At 40.7% G+C, this 21,902-nt stretch overlaps 1 protein-coding gene across 10 annotated transcripts in view; it reads left to right on the top strand.

The window, feature by feature from the left end:
* CAPN3 (calpain 3) overlaps positions 1-21,902 on the top strand; it is a 140,435-nt gene that overhangs the window by 3,612 nt on the left and 114,921 nt on the right. Inside the window, exon 1 of one of the 10 annotated variants that reach the window (XM_040333103.1) lies at positions 7,518-8,015. The exons of 7 other annotated variants lie outside the window; for them this stretch is intronic. In XM_040333103.1, the coding sequence (XP_040189037.1) occupies positions 7,764-8,015 (252 nt within the window). In that variant the 5' untranslated portion in view covers positions 7,518-7,763. Of the gene's footprint in view, positions 1-7,517; positions 8,016-21,902 lie in introns of those variants that run through there. 2 more of the 10 variants (XM_040333098.1, XM_040333102.1) reach the window with 2 other exon arrangements.

The raw sequence follows: 21,902 nt of genomic DNA on the forward strand, positions 1-21,902 counted from the left end.
GATTTTTTTTTTTTTTTTTTTAATATAATAAATTATTGTTTTTATGTCTGTTAAAGTCCAGAAGTCAGAGTTGTGCATTAATGGTGGACATGCTTTAAAAGAAACAGTTCCAAGTGCTGAGATTGTCTTCATTTTGTAGGGCCATATGAGGACTGTGCTGTGTGCCCCTGTTGTTCAGAAGTGAACATCTCTTCTTGGAGATTCAGATATAGTTATGTTCATATGCATTTAATGTGCATTTAGTGTAAACATAAAAAAAAAAAAAAAAAATACCTACTAAAACATGAATGCAATGCAACTATTAAACCTAGGATGTCTGTGGTGATTTGTTTTGTATTCCTGTAAAATTTTCCTTCAGTTTGGACTGCTGCTTACATGATTTCATGGTCTACTTTTAGTTCAGAATGGATGCTGCCTTTAAAATGCAATCTATGTGAATACAAAGTGTGTGAATGTAGACAGTTGATATGATTGTAAAGTTTCTTGTGTCAGTAAGTAATATGCCCCACAGGGGTCATGACCAGGCACACGAACAACAAATCACTGCGGGCTGGTCACAGAATATTATATGAAGCTCCTCCATTTAATGGGAACTTATCAGTATTGAAGTTTGGTAGCTGAAATTGCGAACTTATTTTTGAAGGTGCATCATAGGTGTGAGCACAGGGTGTGCTGGATGTGCCTAGGCACACCCTAATCACCCCATGTACATTAACATTATCCAGGAGTGGGACCAGGTGGGTGGTTTGGGGTGCCAGTGGCCAGTGTAAATGCCCCATTATATTAAAGGCTAGGTTCAACCATAGGAACACACTACACTCGTATTTGGAGTGTAGCATAAAATGCTCCCAATCATCTGTCTCCCACCATCAGAGCTTCCTCCATGTGGCAGCAGGTGGCGTTCATGTGTGTTTGAGCTTTGGGGTGCACACCCAAATGCAATAGGCTGCGCACACCTATGAGGTTCATACTGTTGTGCTGTAGTCTTTATGAATGCTTTACTAGGAAAGGTGATCTCTTAGTTCAGTCTAAACACAAATACAGACCGAACTTTGCCTGTTAGGGCGTACTTTTCTCCTGACTTTTTGCTTGTATGGCAGGAGCCAAACATCATTTATGATAGCATTTTTTTCCCACTACTATACAACAGTTTCCTGTCAATGGTTGTTAAAGAAGTAGCGTGTGTTAGCCCAAGCCCCGTCCCTAGCAACCAGTGACATCACGCTCTGTCAATGATTGTTAAGGAAGCAGCAGGGTAACACCTGCTTGGTCCTTAGAAACCAGTTACAGTATGTCACCCAGTCAAATTCCTTTGCTGGCTGGGAAGCCATTTAAACAACGGGGTAGGGGCAATGCTAAAACCACACCCAAATTTGGTGAATGGCATCATCTTTTTTTGTTTATTTTTAGCTGTAGCGACTGGGAGATGTCCTATTTGGTGGCAATTGAGCAATGGGGGCAAATTGTGTTGGCTGGATTTTTTTCTTTCAATGGGTTAGCAAGCATCGTTCATCATGATTGCCATGGATCTGCATAATTGGACAATGTGATTGACGATAGATTTGTGTGTGTGTCGCATGCTCAAACCCCCCCTCCCGTTCCTGGCCTTTCCTGGCCCAGATTAGAGTCAGGTATGAATTAATATTGAGGGGAACAAATACCATTTTTTTCTGCATGGGGTCATACTTGACAATCAAGGATAAGGATCTGTTACTGTATGTATTTGTAGAGGGGGGGGGGGGGGGGTGGCACACACTTTTTTTCTTTTTGAGTTGGGTATCTGGGGTATTCCACTAACATTTACTCTATATCACAACCTAGAATGATAGCATAAGGGTCCAGTATTGATGAAGGAAATTTCCAGCCATTTGTTTAGAGCAGTGTTTCTCAATTCCAGTCCTCAGGCCCCCCCAACAGGTCAGGTTTTCAGGATTTCCCTCAGATGAAAAGGCTGTGGTGATTACTAAGGCAGTGAAACTGATCAAATCACCTGTGCAAAATAATGGAAATCCTGAAAACCTGACCTGTTGGGGGGGCCTGAGGACTGGAATTGAGAAACACTGGTTTAGAGGCAAACTACCTTTTTTATTAGCTATATGTTCTTTTCATTATTTTCTGGAACATAGAGCATACGTTCTACCCACACAGGTTTTCTTATTGCGGCAGTAAGCTCTACCCTTGGATTAGTGAAATTCACAGCCCTTGCGCTGCTTTCTATTGCTGACCTTGGTTGTTCTACTACTATGAATATCAAGCACTCTTCTCTTTCTTAGCTGACTTCATTAGAGAATTTGGAAACACCACATCCAGTTTGTGATTTTATATTATCAAGCCATGGCTAACTGGTCAAATTCTCTTTAAATAGATCTTTTCACTACTGTGATTAATCCCTTGCATATGGTACGTGTATACAAGTGGCTATAATTTTAATTTTTTTTTTTTTGTTTTGAATGAATGAGTGACTTATATAGCACTACACTCGCGAACTGAATCGCCTCTAGGCGCTTTCCGTAGCCAGTGTCTTCCTGGCTGGTGCGGTCACTTACCCCGTAGGATCTTGACACACTTTGGACACACAGTCGTACACACATATATACTGGGCCAATTTGGACAGGATCTAATTAACCTACCAGCATGTCTTTGGCGTTTGGGAGGAAACTGGAGTACCCCGGAGGAAACCCACGCAGACACAGGGAGAATATGCAAACTCCAGGCAGATGGTATCATGGTCGGGATTCGAACCAGCGACCCTTTTGCTGCTGCATGGATTACCAGACATTTGGTAAAGGTACAGAACTGTAGAATTCTTGAATAACAAGCACCAATCTTCTTCAGCTGAACATGTCTAAGGAATAGACTGCTAGGTTTTACCCATCTCTGGCTGTTAAGTCTTTGTGACCCTACAAGCCAGATTACCAGAGTTTCCCGCAAGGTTTGGTACTTAAACTTTGCCAAATCCTTAGATAAGGGATGGGATCATGTGCTAACCTTGATGCTTATGTGTTGGAGGTGATATCCTGGGGCTACAAACTAGAGCATGGATATGCAATTAGCGGACCTCCATCTGTTGCAGAACTACAAGTCCCATGAGGTATAGAAAGACTCTGACAGCCACAAGCATGACACCCAGAGCCAGAGGCATGATGGGACTTGTAGTTTTGCAACAGCTGGAGGCCCGCTAATTGCATATCCCTGAACTAGAGGTTTACTCCCTGCCCCATTCTCTTGGTTTCTCACTTTTAAGCTTCCTGTGCCAGGACATAGATTAGGTGAACTCTAGTAGACATCTCCTCCCTTAAGCAGGGTATCTTTATTTATTCTGAGAACATGTATTAAACAATATATTACATTTCAGGCTTTCATTACCCACAGAACTTCCCCATGCAGAACACATTGCAGCATGCTTCTTCATTTCTGCAAGCTGTAGTAAAATGAGGATTTGTATTTTCTTTTAGTAATAGACATTTCCAACTAACTATCTGGGCTCTTCTCCAGTTCACCTCACAATCTTTTGTGGGTGTTGCCTTTACCACCCTCCTACCCCCCACTTTAAATGTGATCTAGCTCCCTGTATATATGGTGATCTGCTGATCTGCTGATTTTGCAATTAGACAAAAAGGTAAGTGGTAACTCAACCCAAACAAGGAAGAAACATTGCCACAAATCCACAAACTGTATTACATCCTTATAAGCTGCATGCCCCGTACCTTAATTAAAACATTAAAAATGCTAAATTATTTAAAATAATATGCCTGGGGGTTCCTTTCACCTGTCTGTGAAGTGGCAAAAATGAAAAAAAAAACTGATTCAATCCCCCTCAAAAACCCATACCAGACCCTTATCGGAGCATGCAGCCTGGTAGTGCATGCAGCCTAAACCCTTGCAGACCACCTTGCAGCCATGACCAAGTTTTGTCTGTGTCATTGCCTAAATATGGCCACAAGGCCATATTTGGTCAGTAATTTAATGCTATTCCTGCTGCTTTGTTTACATGGCTGGGTATTTTTATTTAATCGGGCCAAATTACATCATTGGTTGCTAAGGACGTGGCGACGAATGGGAAGCTGTCATGCATAGTATCGGCAGAAATACTGCAACTATATATGATTTTCAGCTCCAGCCAAACATACTAAATGTCTGGCATTTGAACAATTGCCCGAACAGCCAAAGTTCAGTCTAAACTAGTGTTCAGACCAAATCTTGAGCTCATCCCTAATGAACACACGTCATACTATTACTACTACTAGATATTGTATGGCAGCCAGCTGGGAAACCTATGCAGAGCTTCCTGTTCATATGATAGGACTGGCAGCTGGCTATAAAAAGCATCATCCACAAGGTAAGATTCCAACAGTAGTCATAAGATCATCTAGACACAGGCTATACATCCAAGTGAAGGTCATTCATCTCAAAAAACATTGTATCCCTTTCTTATTTTTTCCTAGCTCAAATGAGCATTTTTTAGGAATTAAAACAAAGTAATAAAACATTTTCATTCTGCCATTTTATTTATTATCATAAAATAATGACTGGATATAGATTATATTGTCTAAGCCTCTTCTTAGTTTCAAAGAAAGTGCTGATTTCAGAGTTCATCCTTGTTGCACAGATTAAGGGTAGGAGAACCTTTACTTCGTCCTGTGTTCCCAACTGTCTCTAATTTGGAGGGACTGTCCCTTTTTTTGGAACCAAATTACTCTGTCTTTTTTTCTCAAAGTCGTTTTGGTCTGATGTAGACTTGTATCCTGTATAAAAAAAAAAAAATAATTACCAATTTTTTTTTAAAGGGGTTGTAAAAGTAAAAAATGTTTTCCCTAAATAGCTTCCTTTACCTTAGTGCAGTCCTCCTTCACTTACCTCATCCTTCAGTTTTGCTTTTAAATGTCCTTATTATTTCTGAGAAATCCTCACTTCCTGTTCTTCTGTCTGTAACTCCACACAGTAATGCGACACTTTCTCCCTGGTCGCCGCCGGTGACCCACTCCCACTGTAATTATACACAGCGGGAGCTGATCTGCAGGTACAAAGGGCCAGATTCACGTAGAATCGCGGCGGCGTAACTTATCCTAGATAAGTTACACCACCGCAATTTTTCATCGCAAGTGCCTGATTCACCAAGCACTTGCGATGAAAACCTATGCCCGCGGCCTCCGGCGCAAGGCGGGCCAATTCAAATGGGCGTGTGCCATTTAAATTAGGCGCGCTCCCGCGCCGGACCTACTGCGCATGCTCCGTTTCCTAACTCCGGCCGTGCTTTGCGCGCCGTGACGTCATTTTTTTGAACGGCGACGCGCGTAGCGTACTTCCGTATTCCCGGACGGCTTACGCAAACGACGTTGATTTTTAAATTTCGACGCGGAAACGACGGCCATACTTTAGACAGCAATACACTTGCTGACTAAAGTTAAGGCACCAAAAGTGTAACTATGCGACGGGAAAATATACTAGCGGCGACGTAGCGAACGCGAAAAACCGTCGTGGATCGGCCGTAATTCCTAATTTGCATACCCGACGCTGGTTTACGAAGCGAACTCCCCCCAGCGGCGGCCGCGGTACTGCATCCTAAGATCCGACAGTGTAAAACAATTACACCTGTCGGATCTTCTGGCTATCTATGCATAACTGATTCTATGAATCAGTCGCATAGATAGAAACAGAGATACGACGGCTTATCAGGAGAAACGCCGTCGTATCTCATTTGTGAATCTGGCCCTATGAACTCAGTGTTGGCAGACACCCGCCAATCATCCAGCACAGAGGCAGAACGGTGGTCTGCCTATGTAAACAAGGCAGATTGTCCGTTCTGTCAGTAGGGAAGACATGGATTCTGTGTTCCTGCAAAGCAGATACATGGATCCATGCCTTTCCTTAGTAAAAGCACCTCCCACAGTACACTTAAACACTGGTCAGGCACACAGTTAACCCTATGATCGCCCCTGATGTTAACCCCTTACCAGCCAGTGTCATTAGTACAGTGGCAGTGCATATTTGAAGCACTGACCACTGTATTAGTGTAACTGGTCCCGGAAAGTTTCAAAAGTGTCAGTTAGTGTCCGACTGTCCGCAGAAATATCGCAGTCCTGCTAGAAGTCACTAATCTCCCCCATTACTAGTAAAACAAGAACATTTACAAAAAAAATATATATCCCATAGTTTGTAGACGCTATAACTTTTGCGCAAACCAATCAATATACGCTTATTGGGATTTTTTTACCAAACATATATAGCATATAATACATAACGGCCTAAATTGGTGAAGAAATTTGATTTTTCAATTTTTTTTTATTGGATATGTTTTATAGCAAAAAGTAAAAAACTTTGTTTTTTTTTTTCCAAAATTGTCAGCTTTTTTGTTTATAGCGCAAAAAATTAAAACCGCAGAGGTGATCAAATACCACCAAAATACAGCTCTATTTGTGAGAGAGAAATGTTATTTGTGTAAAGTGTTGCACGACCACGGAATTTTTAGTTAAAGTAACGCAGTGCCTTATCGCAAAAAAATGGCCTGTGTAAATGGTAAATGTAAATGTAAATGGTGTGTAAATCTTCGGTAGGGGAAGTGGTTAAAGTGGAGTTTCCATCCCAAAATTTTTTTTTCATTATTGTGCTCATTAGACCTAAAAAAGTAAAAAAAACAATTTTTTTTTTTACTCATCTGGAAATGCCTGTTGCTATGCGGTCCCACGAAATCTGCCTTTGAAACCACCTAGGATTCTGACATCATCTCCCTCTAATGCTCCTGGGAAATGTGTGTCATAATTTCCCAGGATGCAGTGCGCTGTCCAATTATCACTCCCCATCCAAGACTTCAAGGAAGTAAGTGCTTGTAGGCTTCACAATGCCCACAAGCAAAATGACAACGGTGTAGATATAGTTTTATAAACTATCTTTTTTGAATATCTATGCGGATCGGCGGCGGATTGTAAAATAGTAAGTGACCGGATTTATATTATAAAAACGCAGGATAAAAGGACATACATTTAAAAAATGCTAATTGTAGTTGGAACTCCGCTTTAAGTAAAAAAAAAAAGAAAAATCTTTTTTTTTTTTTTGTACAAATGTATTTGCTGTTTATGTCACTTTATTAATATCAGAACTGTGTATTTTACAGTAAACTCAGATCAGCCTACATTATTCAAGTTATTTGGTGCCAGCCTGTGCAATAATAAGCCACGTACGGGCAGTTAAGGCTTCAGTTTTCCAGTGTTGTGGAGTTGCCAGAAAATATGAGGATACATGACAGTGATGGCTTCATTAGTCTCACACAATAGTGCAAAGCAGATCCCCTATGCATTCATTCATTCCGTGGTATAGGATTAGTGTATACTGTCTGTTTAGAAAGGCCCGTGCCCTATTCTGTTGACGACAGTTTTTAAAAGGATGAATGCCTTCTGCTGAGACAGGGACAAGCCAGGGTGGGATTTGTTTTACATGTTAAAGCAGAACAAAAGAAGGAAAAAACTAGGGGGAAAAAAAGTTATACTGAAGCATTGCGCTCAGTGTTCCTCCACTGCAAATTCATACATGAACACGGCTTACATACATCCTGAAAGCAGCTGAAAATCAAGCATACTAGTGCCACATATCAGTAATATGACCATCAACCCTTTGGGTCATTGTTACAATCAATGATAGTGAATTGGGCACTCGTATGCCACTCTATCAGGTTGTAGCCAAAAAGGGAATTATCTGGTTGGATTTATGCCTAATGCACATTGAAGAGGCTGATTAGTAGTGCCACCCACCAAATCCTGTACGAAGCCATGCCTTTCATCCCTTCGGGGTTCTTTTGTGACCGAGTGATCCGGGAAAGGGATCGACGAAATGGAGAAGGATCTCTTAACAAGCCTCTGAAGTTTGAAGGACAGGATTTTGTGACATTAAGGAAAGAGTACCTTAGTAAGAAGAAATTGTTCGAAGATGACATCTTCCCTGCCGGTGGACAGTCTCTGGGCTACAAGGAGTTTGGACAGAAGGCCACCAAGGTGAAGAACATTGTTTGGAAAAGACCCAAGGTCAGAAGTTTATGTATGTTCCTTATCATGTTGAACATGTATTCCCTTTTTTCTTCAATCTATTTGTAACACATGTAATGTATTTATTTACATGTTACGTGTTTTTTTTTTACTATACTACAGGTAAATGTTTGGATGTACCATCTGTTTGGTGCATTCTGAAGGAAAACGGTATACAAATATACTTAATAATAAGGGGCTGTTGCAAGTTAAATATGCATAAAATACAGTCATATTACTAAGCTGATAAATCTAATTCTGATGAACCAGTATCTGTGTAAGCCTGTAAGCCAGCCATTTCAACCTTGTGTTTTAGTACATCATGCCATACCCTAACTATTCAAACCCAAAGCACATTACAATAAGCTGCATTGCTGTATTAATTACAATCCATAACATGCAAAAGTTAAATTCATATATTGTATCAAAAACAATCCTAAAATAATATACAAAATATATAGATGACCATTAGATCTTCATTCAAATACTGACTACAAATAAAGGTGAACTACTTGAATAAATGACAAATAATATTGAACTAGTTTATTTATGCTCATAATCTAAATAAGCAAAATGCTGATTTGTCATGTGAAAAAAGTAAGCACGCATTAATCACCAACCTAAATCCATGAAATTTGAATCAGATGTTCCATATTAGATGACATTGATTACAATTTCCTTAACCCAAGTTCACACATATGCAAGTGTGGGACTGCATGTAAACAACACGTGTTCTTGCACACAAAGGTGCCCACAGCCAAATGTGATGTAAACATGTAATTCTTAATGGCCCCCCCATGGATCAGAAAATGCAGCGCATTTTTGGGTGCGCAAAGCCACATTGTGCAGCAGCTCCATGCAGTTCTGTGCAGCTGCCCTGTGGGTGCATTTTTCGGAAAAGGGTTGGGGACTTACCCCCTTACAAATGAAAGGGCTGATGTGCTTCTGCACAAAAGGGATGTGAACATGGACTTAGGGAGTCAGGGCCAGATTCAGATACAATTACGTTGCTTCACGGCAGCGTAACGTATCTGATTTACGTTACAACGCTGCAGGTTTACAGCGTAAGTGCCTGATTCTCAAAATTCTTACCTGTAAACTTGCGGCGGTGTAGCGTAAATGCGCTCGGCGCAAGCCCGCCTTATTCAAATGGGGCGGGCACCATTTAAATTAGGCGCGTTCCCGTGCCGAACATACTGCGCATGCTCCGTTGGGTAAATTACCCGACGTGCATTGCGCTAAATGACGTCGCACGGACGTCATTTGTTTAGACGTTAACGTAAATGGCGTCCAGCGCCATTCACGGATGCGGGAACGACGGCCATACTTAACATGGCTTAGAACAACTAGGGCTCAGCCCTAATTTTACGCGGCGTAACTCGACGGAAACGACGTAAAGTTAGATCGACGGGCAGCGCAGACGTTCGGGAATTGCCGTAACTAGTCATTTGCATATTCTACGCCGACCGCAATGGCCTCGCCACCTAGCGGCCGGCCTAGAATTGCATCCTTAAGATCCGACAGTGTAATTCAATTACACCTGTTGGATCATAGGGCTAGCTATGCGTAACTGATTCTATGAATCAGTCGCATAGTTAGGACGGCCATAACACAGAGATACGATGGCGTATCAGGAGATACGCTGTCGTATCTCTTCTGTGAATCTGGCCCTATGTAGCTGAAACCTGTCTTAGATAAACCTCATATATCTAGGAGCTGGTGTTCTCTTTCCTATTTATGTGTGGTGTCAACATGCCAAGTTAAAAAAAAAAAAAGCTTTCTAAGGCTCTCAGAAAGGAGGTTGTCGATCCCTTTGTGTCTGGCAAGGAATTTAAGAAGATTGACAAATGTGTGCCAATTTATCTAGGACTGGCCATCCCAGCAAATTCAGCCCAAGAGATGACTGTTTGACGCCAAAGCAAGCCTCCAAAAATTCCAAAATTACATTGAGGGATCTACATATAACTTTTGATACAGTTGGTATCAAAGTATGTGCACCTAAAATCAAAAAAAGATTGTACCAATTTAACCTACATAGAAGGTGTGCCAGGAAAAAGCCTTTGCTATACAACAATAGCATTAGGGAAAGACTACAGTTTGCTATGAAACAAACCTAAAAAGACCAGGCCTTCTAGAATATGGATAGATGATTCAAAAATAGAGTTGTTTGGTTACAGTAATAGTCTTCTCAATATTCCTATCGCACACATTCCTGGAAAGTATGGCTCATAAAATGGTGGGTGCTGTAGCGATTACCAGTTGGGTCCTGGAAACATCAAGCAAGTGTACATATTCGTCAGCACACCATGGATCGACACTTCCGTCCAAAGGCTTCTTCTATTGAGAGGGATTACATCACAGAAATAAGTGCAACGTTTCGAAGCCGCACAGGGCCCATTCGTCATGTGATGCCTGACGAAGGGGCCCTGCGCAGCCCAGAAACATTGCACTTATTTCTATTAGTTTTTATAGGTCAATTCTATGAGGTAAGCAGTTGGTGTGGATGGTAAAGGAGCACTCGTCCTGATCAGTGGATAAATAAATCACACAGACACATTAAGGGAGTTGTTTTGCACTTTATGTAGGACCTTATAAAGGACTGTATGTATCGACTTATCTGAACACATATGAGTTGTTTGTTTTCGATCATTACATGAAATACATATGTAATAACTTTTGGAAGATTTGATTAATCGCAGCAAACTTAGTGATACTGGAGCAAAGCACGGTGTATAACACATAATTTTGGTTTATTTGAGCACATAAGTTGTGCTGCACTTTTACATATAGTAGATGTGAAAACACATCACAGTGTATAACGAATTGGTAGAGCGAGAAATACTTTTGTTTGACTGGCCTAGTAAAGATCCTGATTTGAATCCCATTGAAATATTTTCAGGGGAATCTGAAAGTCACATTACATGTAAGAAAATCCATAAAACTCATGCAGCTAAAGGGATGTACATAGAGGGGTGGTAATTTTTTTATCACCAAGTCCATGTCAAGGAGTGATGGGTAGTTATGCAAAGCACCTACAAGATGTAATTTCTGCTAAAGGGGGCAATACCAGTTTCTGAGACCAAGGGTGTACTTACTTTTCCAGAGTACACCAATACATCTATTGATAAGTCTGTTGAATATATAATTTAAAGGGCACATTTTCTAGCCAGCTGAAGTGTCTAAGAACATACAGTACAATTCTAACAATTTTTATATAGGATAGTGAATGTAACTTTGTAGAGAAATTAGAGCGTTAAATAACGGCAAATACAATGTAGTAAAATAAGGCATAAAGTAAATCAGTGGTGAAAGTTAAATTCACTAAGAATTTAGCATTAAATAACTAGAGCTGTATTTTTTCGATTGTTCGGTAACTACCACATTTTCTCATGCGGTAATTTATCGCACGTGTCAGTGGTTAAGAGTTGTTTAGGGTAATTTTCTTATAATATTTTACTTTTTAACATGTTTGTTATTTTTCTTTTGCAAAAAAAAAAACATTTTTTTAATCAATTTTTTTTTACAGTACTCTGTATTTTGAAGGCATTGAAATTTGAACTACCTTCTCAAATTTATGTCTCCTGATGCTTAGCAATCCAAGCTCCTTTACTAAATCCATCGTGCCATACATTCATAAAAAAAAATTTTTTTGTAAATGTATGGCCTACTATAGTTGCTGAAAATTTTATTTTCTATGTTTTTGGCAAAATTCTGTGCTGCTGCCTTTGTTTGTATCGTGGAAACTAAAGAAAACTGGACTATTTTTTTTTTTTATCATTTTTTTTAAACATGTTTATTTTTTTTTCTTGTTCCTTTCCAAGTTTAACTTGTTGTAATGTAAGTTGTATAAAACCAAAAGTTTTACAGTGGCCACTTCAAGAGGTAATTTCTAGCTGGAGTAATACTCTATTGTTGTAAAGGTTTTTTAAAAAAGGTTTTTGATGTTAAATTTCAGCCGTTGCTAGCATTTAATTTGCACTGCACATTATGCCTTTTTGATTTAATAAAAAAAAAGAAAAAAATACTTGTGTATTCGTGATGTATAATGACACTTTTTTGTGCGTCCACTGCTTGTGAAATAGTGTCAATTTTTTGTGGGTCCTTTGTGGGTGGAATTAGACCCCTCTCTGAGGGTAGTATTGCACCCCTTTCTGTGGGTGGAATAGTGCCTCTTCCAGTGGGTGTTCTGTGGATTGAATTAGGCTCTCTCTCGTGGGTGGAATGCCTCTTTCTGAGAGTTTGCTTTGTAGAAGTATAGGTAAAGAATGCTCTTAAAAAAAATTGTAGTGGTCATTGGCATGTGACGGGAAAGTCTTATGTAAAATGATGAAATAATTTTTTTAAGATGATGAGCATATTGAGATGCAATCTTAAGAAGACTTAGTTGTAAGGATCTGAAAAAAATAAGAAACTGTTAAAACAAATCCTACTTTAAAAAGGTCAACAGTGGCAGCAGGCACTTTGCAGGTAGAGTTTGTTTGAGCTTGGCACATTCTTCTACAAGCTGCGACATATCCTTCATTCTCAATAAGAGGGAAACATCAGCACTAAGTTTTGTATTGTTTGTTGTATTTTGTGTATTTTTTGATCAAATCATTGTAAACCTCATGTTGAGTATTTTGGTAAATTAGATTATTGCAAACCAGACAATTACTCTTTTTAGTAGACACAGTTTACTACCACTAACAGTTAATTTATTTATATTGCCAGTGACTTATTATTAAACAGTCAGGATGGTAGATGCAGCCATACTGTCATCACATGCGGTAATGTGTTATAAAATGTTATGTTTTGTTTATCCCAGGCAAAAATCCAGATTGGACATCATACAGTATATAAAAATATTTTGGGTTTAATAAAATGTGTTTGATTATATTGAAGATCTTACAGACCAGCTTTGGCGTTAAATGGCTAGATTTCCGTGTGAATGGACAAAAAAGTCACCATAATATTAATATTTTTTCACCCTTAAAATAATGATTTGATTATGCTGTGGACATTCCAGTCACATATATTTGATAAGCAGTAAATAATCTTTAGAAAAGTCCATTAAGATCTTCTCTAGTTTGACCAGTATGGAGATGGACATAGGCTTCAGAAGCCTGTTAGACAAGGAGGGTCAATCCAACCATTAGCAGAGGTCTTCTGGAGCATCTTCGGTCATAAACTTGCGCATTCCAGTTGCTTAACCATGGGTTAAAGGAAATCTATGGTCATTGCATGCACTTTCATTTTATAACATCAGCATTGCAATAGCAATACAAAGAATAGTTATTTTTTATAATCCAGTGGGAGATTACTTATAAAATCTCTTTTATCAGTGTGGGTGCTGCCTGCCTGCTTGTCATATCTTTAACAACTTCCTGGATTTCCTGTCTGCTTTGCAGCTTCTCCTGCACTATTTACTTCCAATTTCCCAGGACTACATATTCCATGTTACCTTGCTGCCTGCAAGCAGTGATTCCTGCAGTGACTCCGTCTCCTGAAACTCCTTCTCTCAGCACCTCTGTACAGGGCCGCCATCAGGAATTATGGGGCCCCTTACACAGCTTCAGGCATGGACCCCCTGGAGCAGAGAACCGGGGGGGGGGGGGGGGTTCTGGAAATAAAAGAAGTGAGGTCCAAATGTTTGAGTTGCTACCAGAACAGGAAAAGAAAGGGAAATCTTCCAATGGGACATGTGTTCCTGTGATAGCTCTATAAGTAGGGATATGCCGGAAATGTCCTCTCTCTTCCCGTTAATCCAGCAAAAAAAAAAACTAGCAGCAACCCTCTGTGTTGGTATATTTTAATAATTTTTTATAGAATAAATATATGAAATAATATATTTTAGCTACCATCTAGAATTTAGAAACTGGACTTCCTCTATTTGAATGCTAATTAACTTGTTTAACTGATTTATAAAAGCTAGTTTAACAGGAAGTGATGTTGGCAGGAAATTGAAGGTGGGGGACAGATGAAAGAAGACCTCGGTAGAAGGGAGGGGGATCCATAACACCAAGGAAGGCCTGTGTCAGAAGGGGACTTTACAAGACCAGAGAAAGAAATGCTTATCTGTAGTTTTGGGCGAACGGTTTGGCCTGAGCATGAATTCGACAAACACCCGAAATTGTTGGGGCGTTCGACCGTTCGGCCCACCAAGCGCCTCACAATGCACTGCACGCCGCACAGTGCATTGGGAGCCTTGATTGACTGAAGCAATAAAGAATTTTCCTAATCAGGGCACAGAACTCTGTCAGAGCCATGATTAGAGAAAGTAATGATGACTGTGCCCAAACATGGCTCATTGCTCAAAGTCATAGACCCACCCCCTCTATAAAAGGACCTTTCCAACATCAGCCATTTGCAGTGTGATATTGGAGTGGCGATAGAACAGGGATCTTTTCATTTATACTAGCAAGTTAGTGTGCTATAGTTTGCTAGAGAGTGTTAGTTTAGTGTAAATATAGTGATAGTGCAGTGTGACCATTCATTTTTACTTTAGTGTCAGTTTAGTGTTTCAGGGCAAGTTTACTTCAGTATATTGAGGTGCATTAGTGCACATTTACTGCAGTATATTGCTGTGCGTTAGTGCATATTTACTGAAGTATATTGAGGTTCATTAGTACACGTTTACTGCAGTATATTGATGTGCGTTAGTACACATTTACTGCAGTATATTGAAATGTGTTAGTACACGTTTACTAAAGAATATTGAGGTGCATTAGTGCATGTTAACTGTGGTATATTGATGTGCATTAGTGCATGTTTACTGCAGTATATTGACATGCGTTAGTGCACTATACTGCAGAATATTGAGGTGCGTTAGTGCATGTTTATTGCAGTATATTGAACTGCTTTAGTGCACGTTTACTACAGTATATTGAAGTGCGTTAGTGCATGTTTACTGTAGTATATTGAGGTGCATTCGTGCATGTATACTGCAGTATATTGAGGTGTGTTAATGCACGTTTACTGCAGCATATTGATGTGCATTAGTGCACGTTTACTGCAGAATATTGACATGCGTTAGTGCACATGTACTGCAGTATATTGAACTGTGTTAGTGCACGCTTACTGCAGTATATAATGACGTGCATGTTTACTGCAGTTTATTGACATGCATTAGTGCACTTTACTGCAGTATATTGAGGTGCATTAGTGCACGTTTACTGCAGTATATTAAGTGTGTGTTTACTGCAGTATATTGAAGTACAGTACATTGAAGTGCAGTATATTGAAGTGCACGCTTACTGCAGTATATAATGACATGTACTTTTACTGCAGTATATTGAAGTGCCTTATTGCACTTTTACGGCAGTATATTGACGTGCATTAGTGCACTGTTACTGCAGTATATTGACATGCATTAGTGCACTATATTGACTTGCATTAGTGCACATTTACTCCAGTATATTGAGGTGCGTTAGTGCCCATTTACACCAGTATATGGAGGTGCGTTAGTGCACGTTTACTGCAGTATATTGAGGTGTGTTAGTGTATGTTTATGGCAGTATATTGACGTGCATTAGTGCACGTTTACTGCAGTATATTAACTTGTGTTAGTGCACATTTACGCCAGTATATTGAGATGCGTTAGTGCATGTTTACGGCAGTATATTGGCTTGCATTAGTGCACGTTTACTGCAGTATATTTAGGTGCTTTAGTGCATGTGTACTGCAGTATATTGAAATGCGTTAGTGCACTTTACTTCAGTATATTGACGTGCATTAGTGCACTTGTAATGCAGTAGATTGACTTGCATTAGTGCACGTTTACTCCAGTATATTGAGGTGCGTTAGTGCATGTTTACTGCAGTATATTGACATGGGTTACTGCGCGTTTACTGCAGTATATTGAACTGTGGTAGTGCACTTTTACTGCAGTATATTGAAGTGCCTTAGTGCCCTTTTATTGCAGTATATTGACACGCGTTAGTGCACTTTTATTGTAGTATATTCACATGCATTAGTGCATGTTTACTGCATTATATTAACTTGTGTTAGTGCACATTTACGCCAGTATATGGAGATGCGTTAGTGCACATTTACTGCAATATATTAAGGTGCGTTAGTGCATGTTTACGGCAGTATATTGACGTGCATTAGTGCACGTTAACTGCAGTATATTTAGGTGCGTTAGTGCATGTGTTCTGCAGTATACTGAACTGCGTTAGTGCACTTTACTTCAGTATATTGAAGTGCCTCAATAAATTTGTACGAAAGAAGTGCCTTAGTGCAGTTTTACTGCAGTATATTGAATTGTGTTAGTGCAGTTTTACTGCAGTATATTGAAGTCTGTCAGTGCAGTTTTACTGCAGTATATTGTAGTGTCTCAGTGGAGTGTGTCTGTGTAGTGAGTACTCAAGGTAAAGTGCACCAAACACTACTTTCCATTGATTAATGTGCATCTAAGCGCACAATTCCCCTTCCCTGTTACATTCCAGTAATAAGCCCCCCATCATGTCAGGGAGGCCAACAAGGAGAGGCAGACATTCCCATGGCACTGTGAGGGGGCAGCGATATCTGTGTCCACAGGCAATGGAAGATGTGGTCTGTCCTCAGGCAAGGCACCATTTTCTCTGTTTGTTGATGTTGCCTGTGCTATCCATCCACAGTATGCAGAGGAGGTGGTGGACTGGCTTACTAAACCATCCTTATCCTCCTCATCTGTCATCAAAGCAGAGACTAGTGTGCAGTCCACAGCAGCTGCCAGAGCGGCTTATTCTGCCTCCTTGCCCACAGCTGCTCCTACCTGCATGTAGGAGTCAGCTGAGTTATTTAAACACAGCGTCAGCCACTTGCTTCTTGATGATGCACAGGCATTACTTGATTCTGAGGTTGGTTCTGAGGTTGCGGAAGGTAGGAACATGAGCCTACAGAGAGGGGAGAACACTGGTAAACATCAAATTGGCAGTCATATTCCCCCAGCTGCAGCATATTGCCAAGTTGGCTCCAATGATGATGAGGATGAGGAAACTGATGCAAATTGAGTGCCGTATAGAGCAGAGGGTGAGGCACAACCCCAACGAGGCAGCCATCATGAAATAATAGAAAACAGCCACTGTATTCCATCACATTGTGGAGCTGTTATCTCCAGACCCACTTCCCACAGCTCAGCTGTCTGGGTCTTTTTTAGCACATGTGCACTGTCGTGATTTGCAAACTTTGCCTCAAGCAGATCAAGTGTGGCAAAAACACCAGCCATTTGGGTATCACATGCTTGACAAGGCAAAAGGGACGCAATTCTGCTGCTCCTCATTCCTCACCTTTCAGGTATACCCGCCCTATATCTCATACCCTCTCAGCAGCCTCCACTGACAGGGACGATGGTATAGCGAAGGGTGTCACAGGTCCTTGCAGCATGTCTTCCAGAAGCACAACGACAGCTGTAGACTATAGCAGGCACATTTCTCTGCCCCAGCTGTTGCAGCAAAAAAAAATAGTCACTATAGTCACTGCCACCCACGTGCCCAGCGTCTAAATTCAAACTTGTCAAAGCTTCTGGCTTTACAACTCCTGCCTTTCCGTCTGGTGGATTCTGTCCCCTTCCGTGATTTTGCAGAATGTGCTGTACCACAATGACAGGTTCCCAGTCACTATTACTTTGCAGGTAAGGCCATTCTAGCTCTGTACCATCATATGGTAGGCATGGCTGTGGCATGGTTGGGCAAGGCATCCAGCTGCTAGGTCCGTTTTCATCAGTTTGGACTGATCGTGTGTACAGGGCCTAAGTCTTCATAATGGGAACTTTTTCCAGTTCGGGTCCCATAGACTTTAATGAGGTTCGTTATTCGGCTCCAAATTTTTGCAATGTTCGAGAGCTGTGGCACGAACTGAACAGGGGGTCATTCGGCTCATCTCTACTTATTTGCTAGAAGGAATAGATAGAGTATTGTATGCATGTATATTTGTAATATGGATGTCTAATATTGTTTTCCTACAATTGTAAGTAGTTTGTATGTACAGTATTCTTATCTAGTAAAAGCACATTAATATACTACAAGAGTTTCTGCTTCCTTTATTTACAGCAAAGTAACCCAAAAGAAGCAAAACACCCCCCACTACTACTTAAAAAATTGCCATTAAATATAATGTACTTTACAAAACATAAAGGTTCATTTAAGCATGACATGTTTTGTGTGTATAATTCATTGGTTGCATTAAATGTGGATAGATACTGTTTTAAAATGGTATTTGTTTTATTTTCACATTTAGTGTGGCATATACTGTAGCTAGACACTTCATATCATGAAAATCTGCCAAAGTCAGGCACAAATGGGGCCACACAGGGATATCAAGTCCCATTCTCGTATTATTGTCTGTTGTCAATGCATTCTAAACTACTAAGCACATTTAGAAATGGCTTTTCCATTGAACTCTGGGAGACCTTCACTTTATCAACAAACTCACTTTTTACCACTACGATATACAATAATTAAACAAACACACACTAGAATGCTGCAACTGGGAAGTAAATACTAATGCTACTAATTGAATTGCATTTATTTTTGCATACTCTACTAATACATTTCACCGATTTTCATATGTATGTATTTTTTTACTTTTTTTTGTTAAAACATTTTGTGCCCCTTTTTTAAACGCTAATGTTTTGCATATTTTTTTTCTGTTGGTACCTTTTTACAAGTTTTAAATATGCTCATACAAAAAATGTAATCTCTTGGGTGTGGCATACTATGCAAAGGTGTTTGAAAAAGTGAGAATTGCAGGCTGAACACCGCTTCCCCCAAATAAACCCATAAACAATAACTTTAAAAGAAATATACAACACGGCATGTGTATGTGACGTTGATGCACAGCACGATGGTATCCACCTGCCCGCGGTGTGCATCGCAGCTCCCGGGCAAAAAAGGAAGCATAAGCTCATGGATACAGATCAGGTGGCGCAACCCTGGCAGGTTGTGTAAACAACTAGTAAGTAGTTAAATAACTGGCATGATATTACCAGCTACAATACAGACTATCTGTATTGTAGCTGGTAATATCATGCCAGTTATTTAATTAGTCCCTCTGTTTCTTAATTTTTGGGGAATTAGATACCCATTGGGCTGGTTATTATTTATTCCAATCAACCCACTACTTACTAGTTGTTTACACAATCTGCCAGGGTGGCGCTACCTGATCTGGATCCATGAGCTTATGCTCACTTCTTTGTCCGGGTGCTGTGATGTTTAACTGGGATGACGCTAAGTATTTGGAGATTTAGGCTGTTTTAGGTTGCTTCAGGTGTATGGCATATCAATTAGCTATGTACAGGCAGCGGAGAAGCAGAAGCTCCTGCAACAAGCGTTCTCACTCAGCCATGTCCAACCACATTCTGACCTACTCCCGTAGTTGCACTCCTCCACCTTCTATTTGAGGATGCCCCATAGATGCTCAATAGGGTTTAGGTCTGGAGACATGCTTGGCCAGTCCATCACATTTACCCTCAGCTTCTTTAGAAAGGCAGTGGTCGTCTTGGAGGTGTGTTTGGGGTCGTTATCGTGTTGGAATACTGCCCTGCGGCCAAGTCTCTGAAGGGAGGGGGATCATATTCTTACTTCAGTATGTCACAGTACATGTTGGAATTCATGGCTCCCTTGATCATCTTTAGAAGAGGCTTCCTTCTGGGACGACAGCCTTGCAGACCAATTTGATGCAGTGTGCGGTGTACGGTCTGAGCACTGACAGGCTGACTCCCCACCCCTTCAACCTCTGCAGCAATGCTGGCAGCATTCATACGTCTATTTTCCAAAGACAACTTTTGTATATAATGCTGAGAATGTGCACTCAACTTCTTTGGTCAACCATGGAGAGGCCTGTTCTGAGTGGAACCTGTCCTGGTAAACCGCTGTATGGTCTCGGCCACCGTGCTGCAGCTCAGTTTCAGGGCCTTGGCAATCTTCTTATAGCCTAGGCCATCTTTATGCAGAGCAACAATTCTTTTTTTCAGATCCCCAGAGAGGTCTTTGCCATGAGGTACCATGTTGAACTTCAAGTAACCAGTTTGAGAAAGTGAGAGCAATAACACCAAATTTAACACACTTGCTCCCCATTCACACCTGAGACCTTGTAAAGCCTTGTACACACGATCAGACATCAAACAAACTTTCCCTTGGATTTTTGTCCGAAGGGAGTTGTCCGGTCACACCCATAGCATACACACGCTCTGACTTTTTCGGCAACAAACACGAACGTAGTGACGTGTCAACGTACTGACGAGAGTTTTAATGAGGAAGTTCAATTCTCCGGCGTCACCCTTTGGGCTCCTTCTGCTAATCGAGAGTTAGTAGAGGTTTCGTCTGTGTGCATTCGCGATTTTCAGTTTCGTGCAATTTTGTTTGTTTCTGAACGTCCGTTGTCAAGCAGACATGTTGCGCAATGGGGTTGTGCTAACTTGACCCACAAAAAAATATAGAAATATGTTTGATTCATATAACCAAAATACACTAATCCAAAGCAAAGACATTTGTTTTTTACTCCGTCAGTATCACCAGCAAAGCAGCTTTTAGTATTATCACATTATAAAGTAGAAGAGAATGTGCGCTGCTTTTCTTGATTTCAGAACTTGCCGCGTCACGAATGTGCTCTTTCAAATACGAACGCTAGTTTTACCAGACAGAACGTTTCCGGCTGGTCATTGCTTCTGAGCATGTGCGTTTGTACTTTGTCCAAAAGTCTGATTGCTTGCTGTACACACGGTCGGACTAGGCACCATCGGACTCTTGTTGACGTAAAGTTTGTCCGTTTGCAGACCAAACTTTTTGTCCGATGAAACCCGAAAAAAGTTTGTCCGATGGAGCGTACACACGGTTGGACTATTTTGAAAACTTGCTAATTTTGAAGTTTGTTGGCAAAAAGTCAGACCGTGTGTACGGGCCTTTACACTAACGAGTCACATGGATAATAACACATACGTGGAAGTGATATGATAACATATAATAATACAGGGACTTGAATTCTACATTACTAACATGAGTCATGGAATAAAAAGGAAGGTCTGCCAGGGTCAGCACAGGATCACCCACGCATCCTGTTGCTGACTGCCAGTAACACATTCCCATGTATGAAAAGGATCCCTGTGACTACCCTGCCTGCCAGCACAATCCAGCTGAGTCCTCATTTTCCTTTCCTTGCACAATTTGTGTATTGGTATTGGAGGAGTAGTTTATTTTGCGCTTATAGTTCTTCAGCTTTTTGCAACTAGCACCAAACTGCATGCATGCAGTCTCATGGACTTTTTCCATTGGATTTTCCGATCGTGTGTAGCCCCATCAGAGTTTTTTCATCGGAAATTCCAATGAATTCCATCGAAGTTTAGATATAGAACATGTTCTATTTTTTTCCGATGGAATTCCGATGTGATTTGGCCGGGCAAAAGCCTGATCGTGTGTACGCAGCATTAGGTTCCTTTTGCATCAGTGGTCTGATCAGATCTGCCTGTCAGTTTCTCAGGTTGATCTGATCAAAAGTTCAAAGTTAGTCTATGGGTAGGTGTTGGTAAACTGATGTACGCCCATTGAACCTGATTACCTTCAAGTTTGTCTAGGCCTAAAAAAATGGAAAAGATTGTGGTCCTTTTGCATTTTTTCGAACCTAAACACAATGGGCCAGATTCTCGTAGATTGGAGTAAAACTGTGTGGGCGTAACGTATCTCGTTTATGCTACGCGGCCGCAAGTTTTACGGGCAAGTGCTTGATTCACAAAGCACTTGCCTGTAAAGTTGCGGCGGCGTAGCGTAAATTCTCCGGCGCAAGCCCGCCTAATTCAAATGATCCAGGTAGGGGGTGTGGATCATTTAAATTAGGCGGGTTCCCGCGCCGATCGTACTGCGCATGCACGTCCCTAAAATTTCCCAACGTGCATTGGGCTAAATGACGTCGCAAGGACGTCATTGGTTTTGACGT

Source organism: Rana temporaria, chromosome 13 (genome assembly GCF_905171775.1).
Source record: "Rana temporaria chromosome 13, aRanTem1.1, whole genome shotgun sequence".
Lineage (NCBI taxonomy): Eukaryota > Metazoa > Chordata > Amphibia > Anura > Ranidae > Rana > Rana temporaria.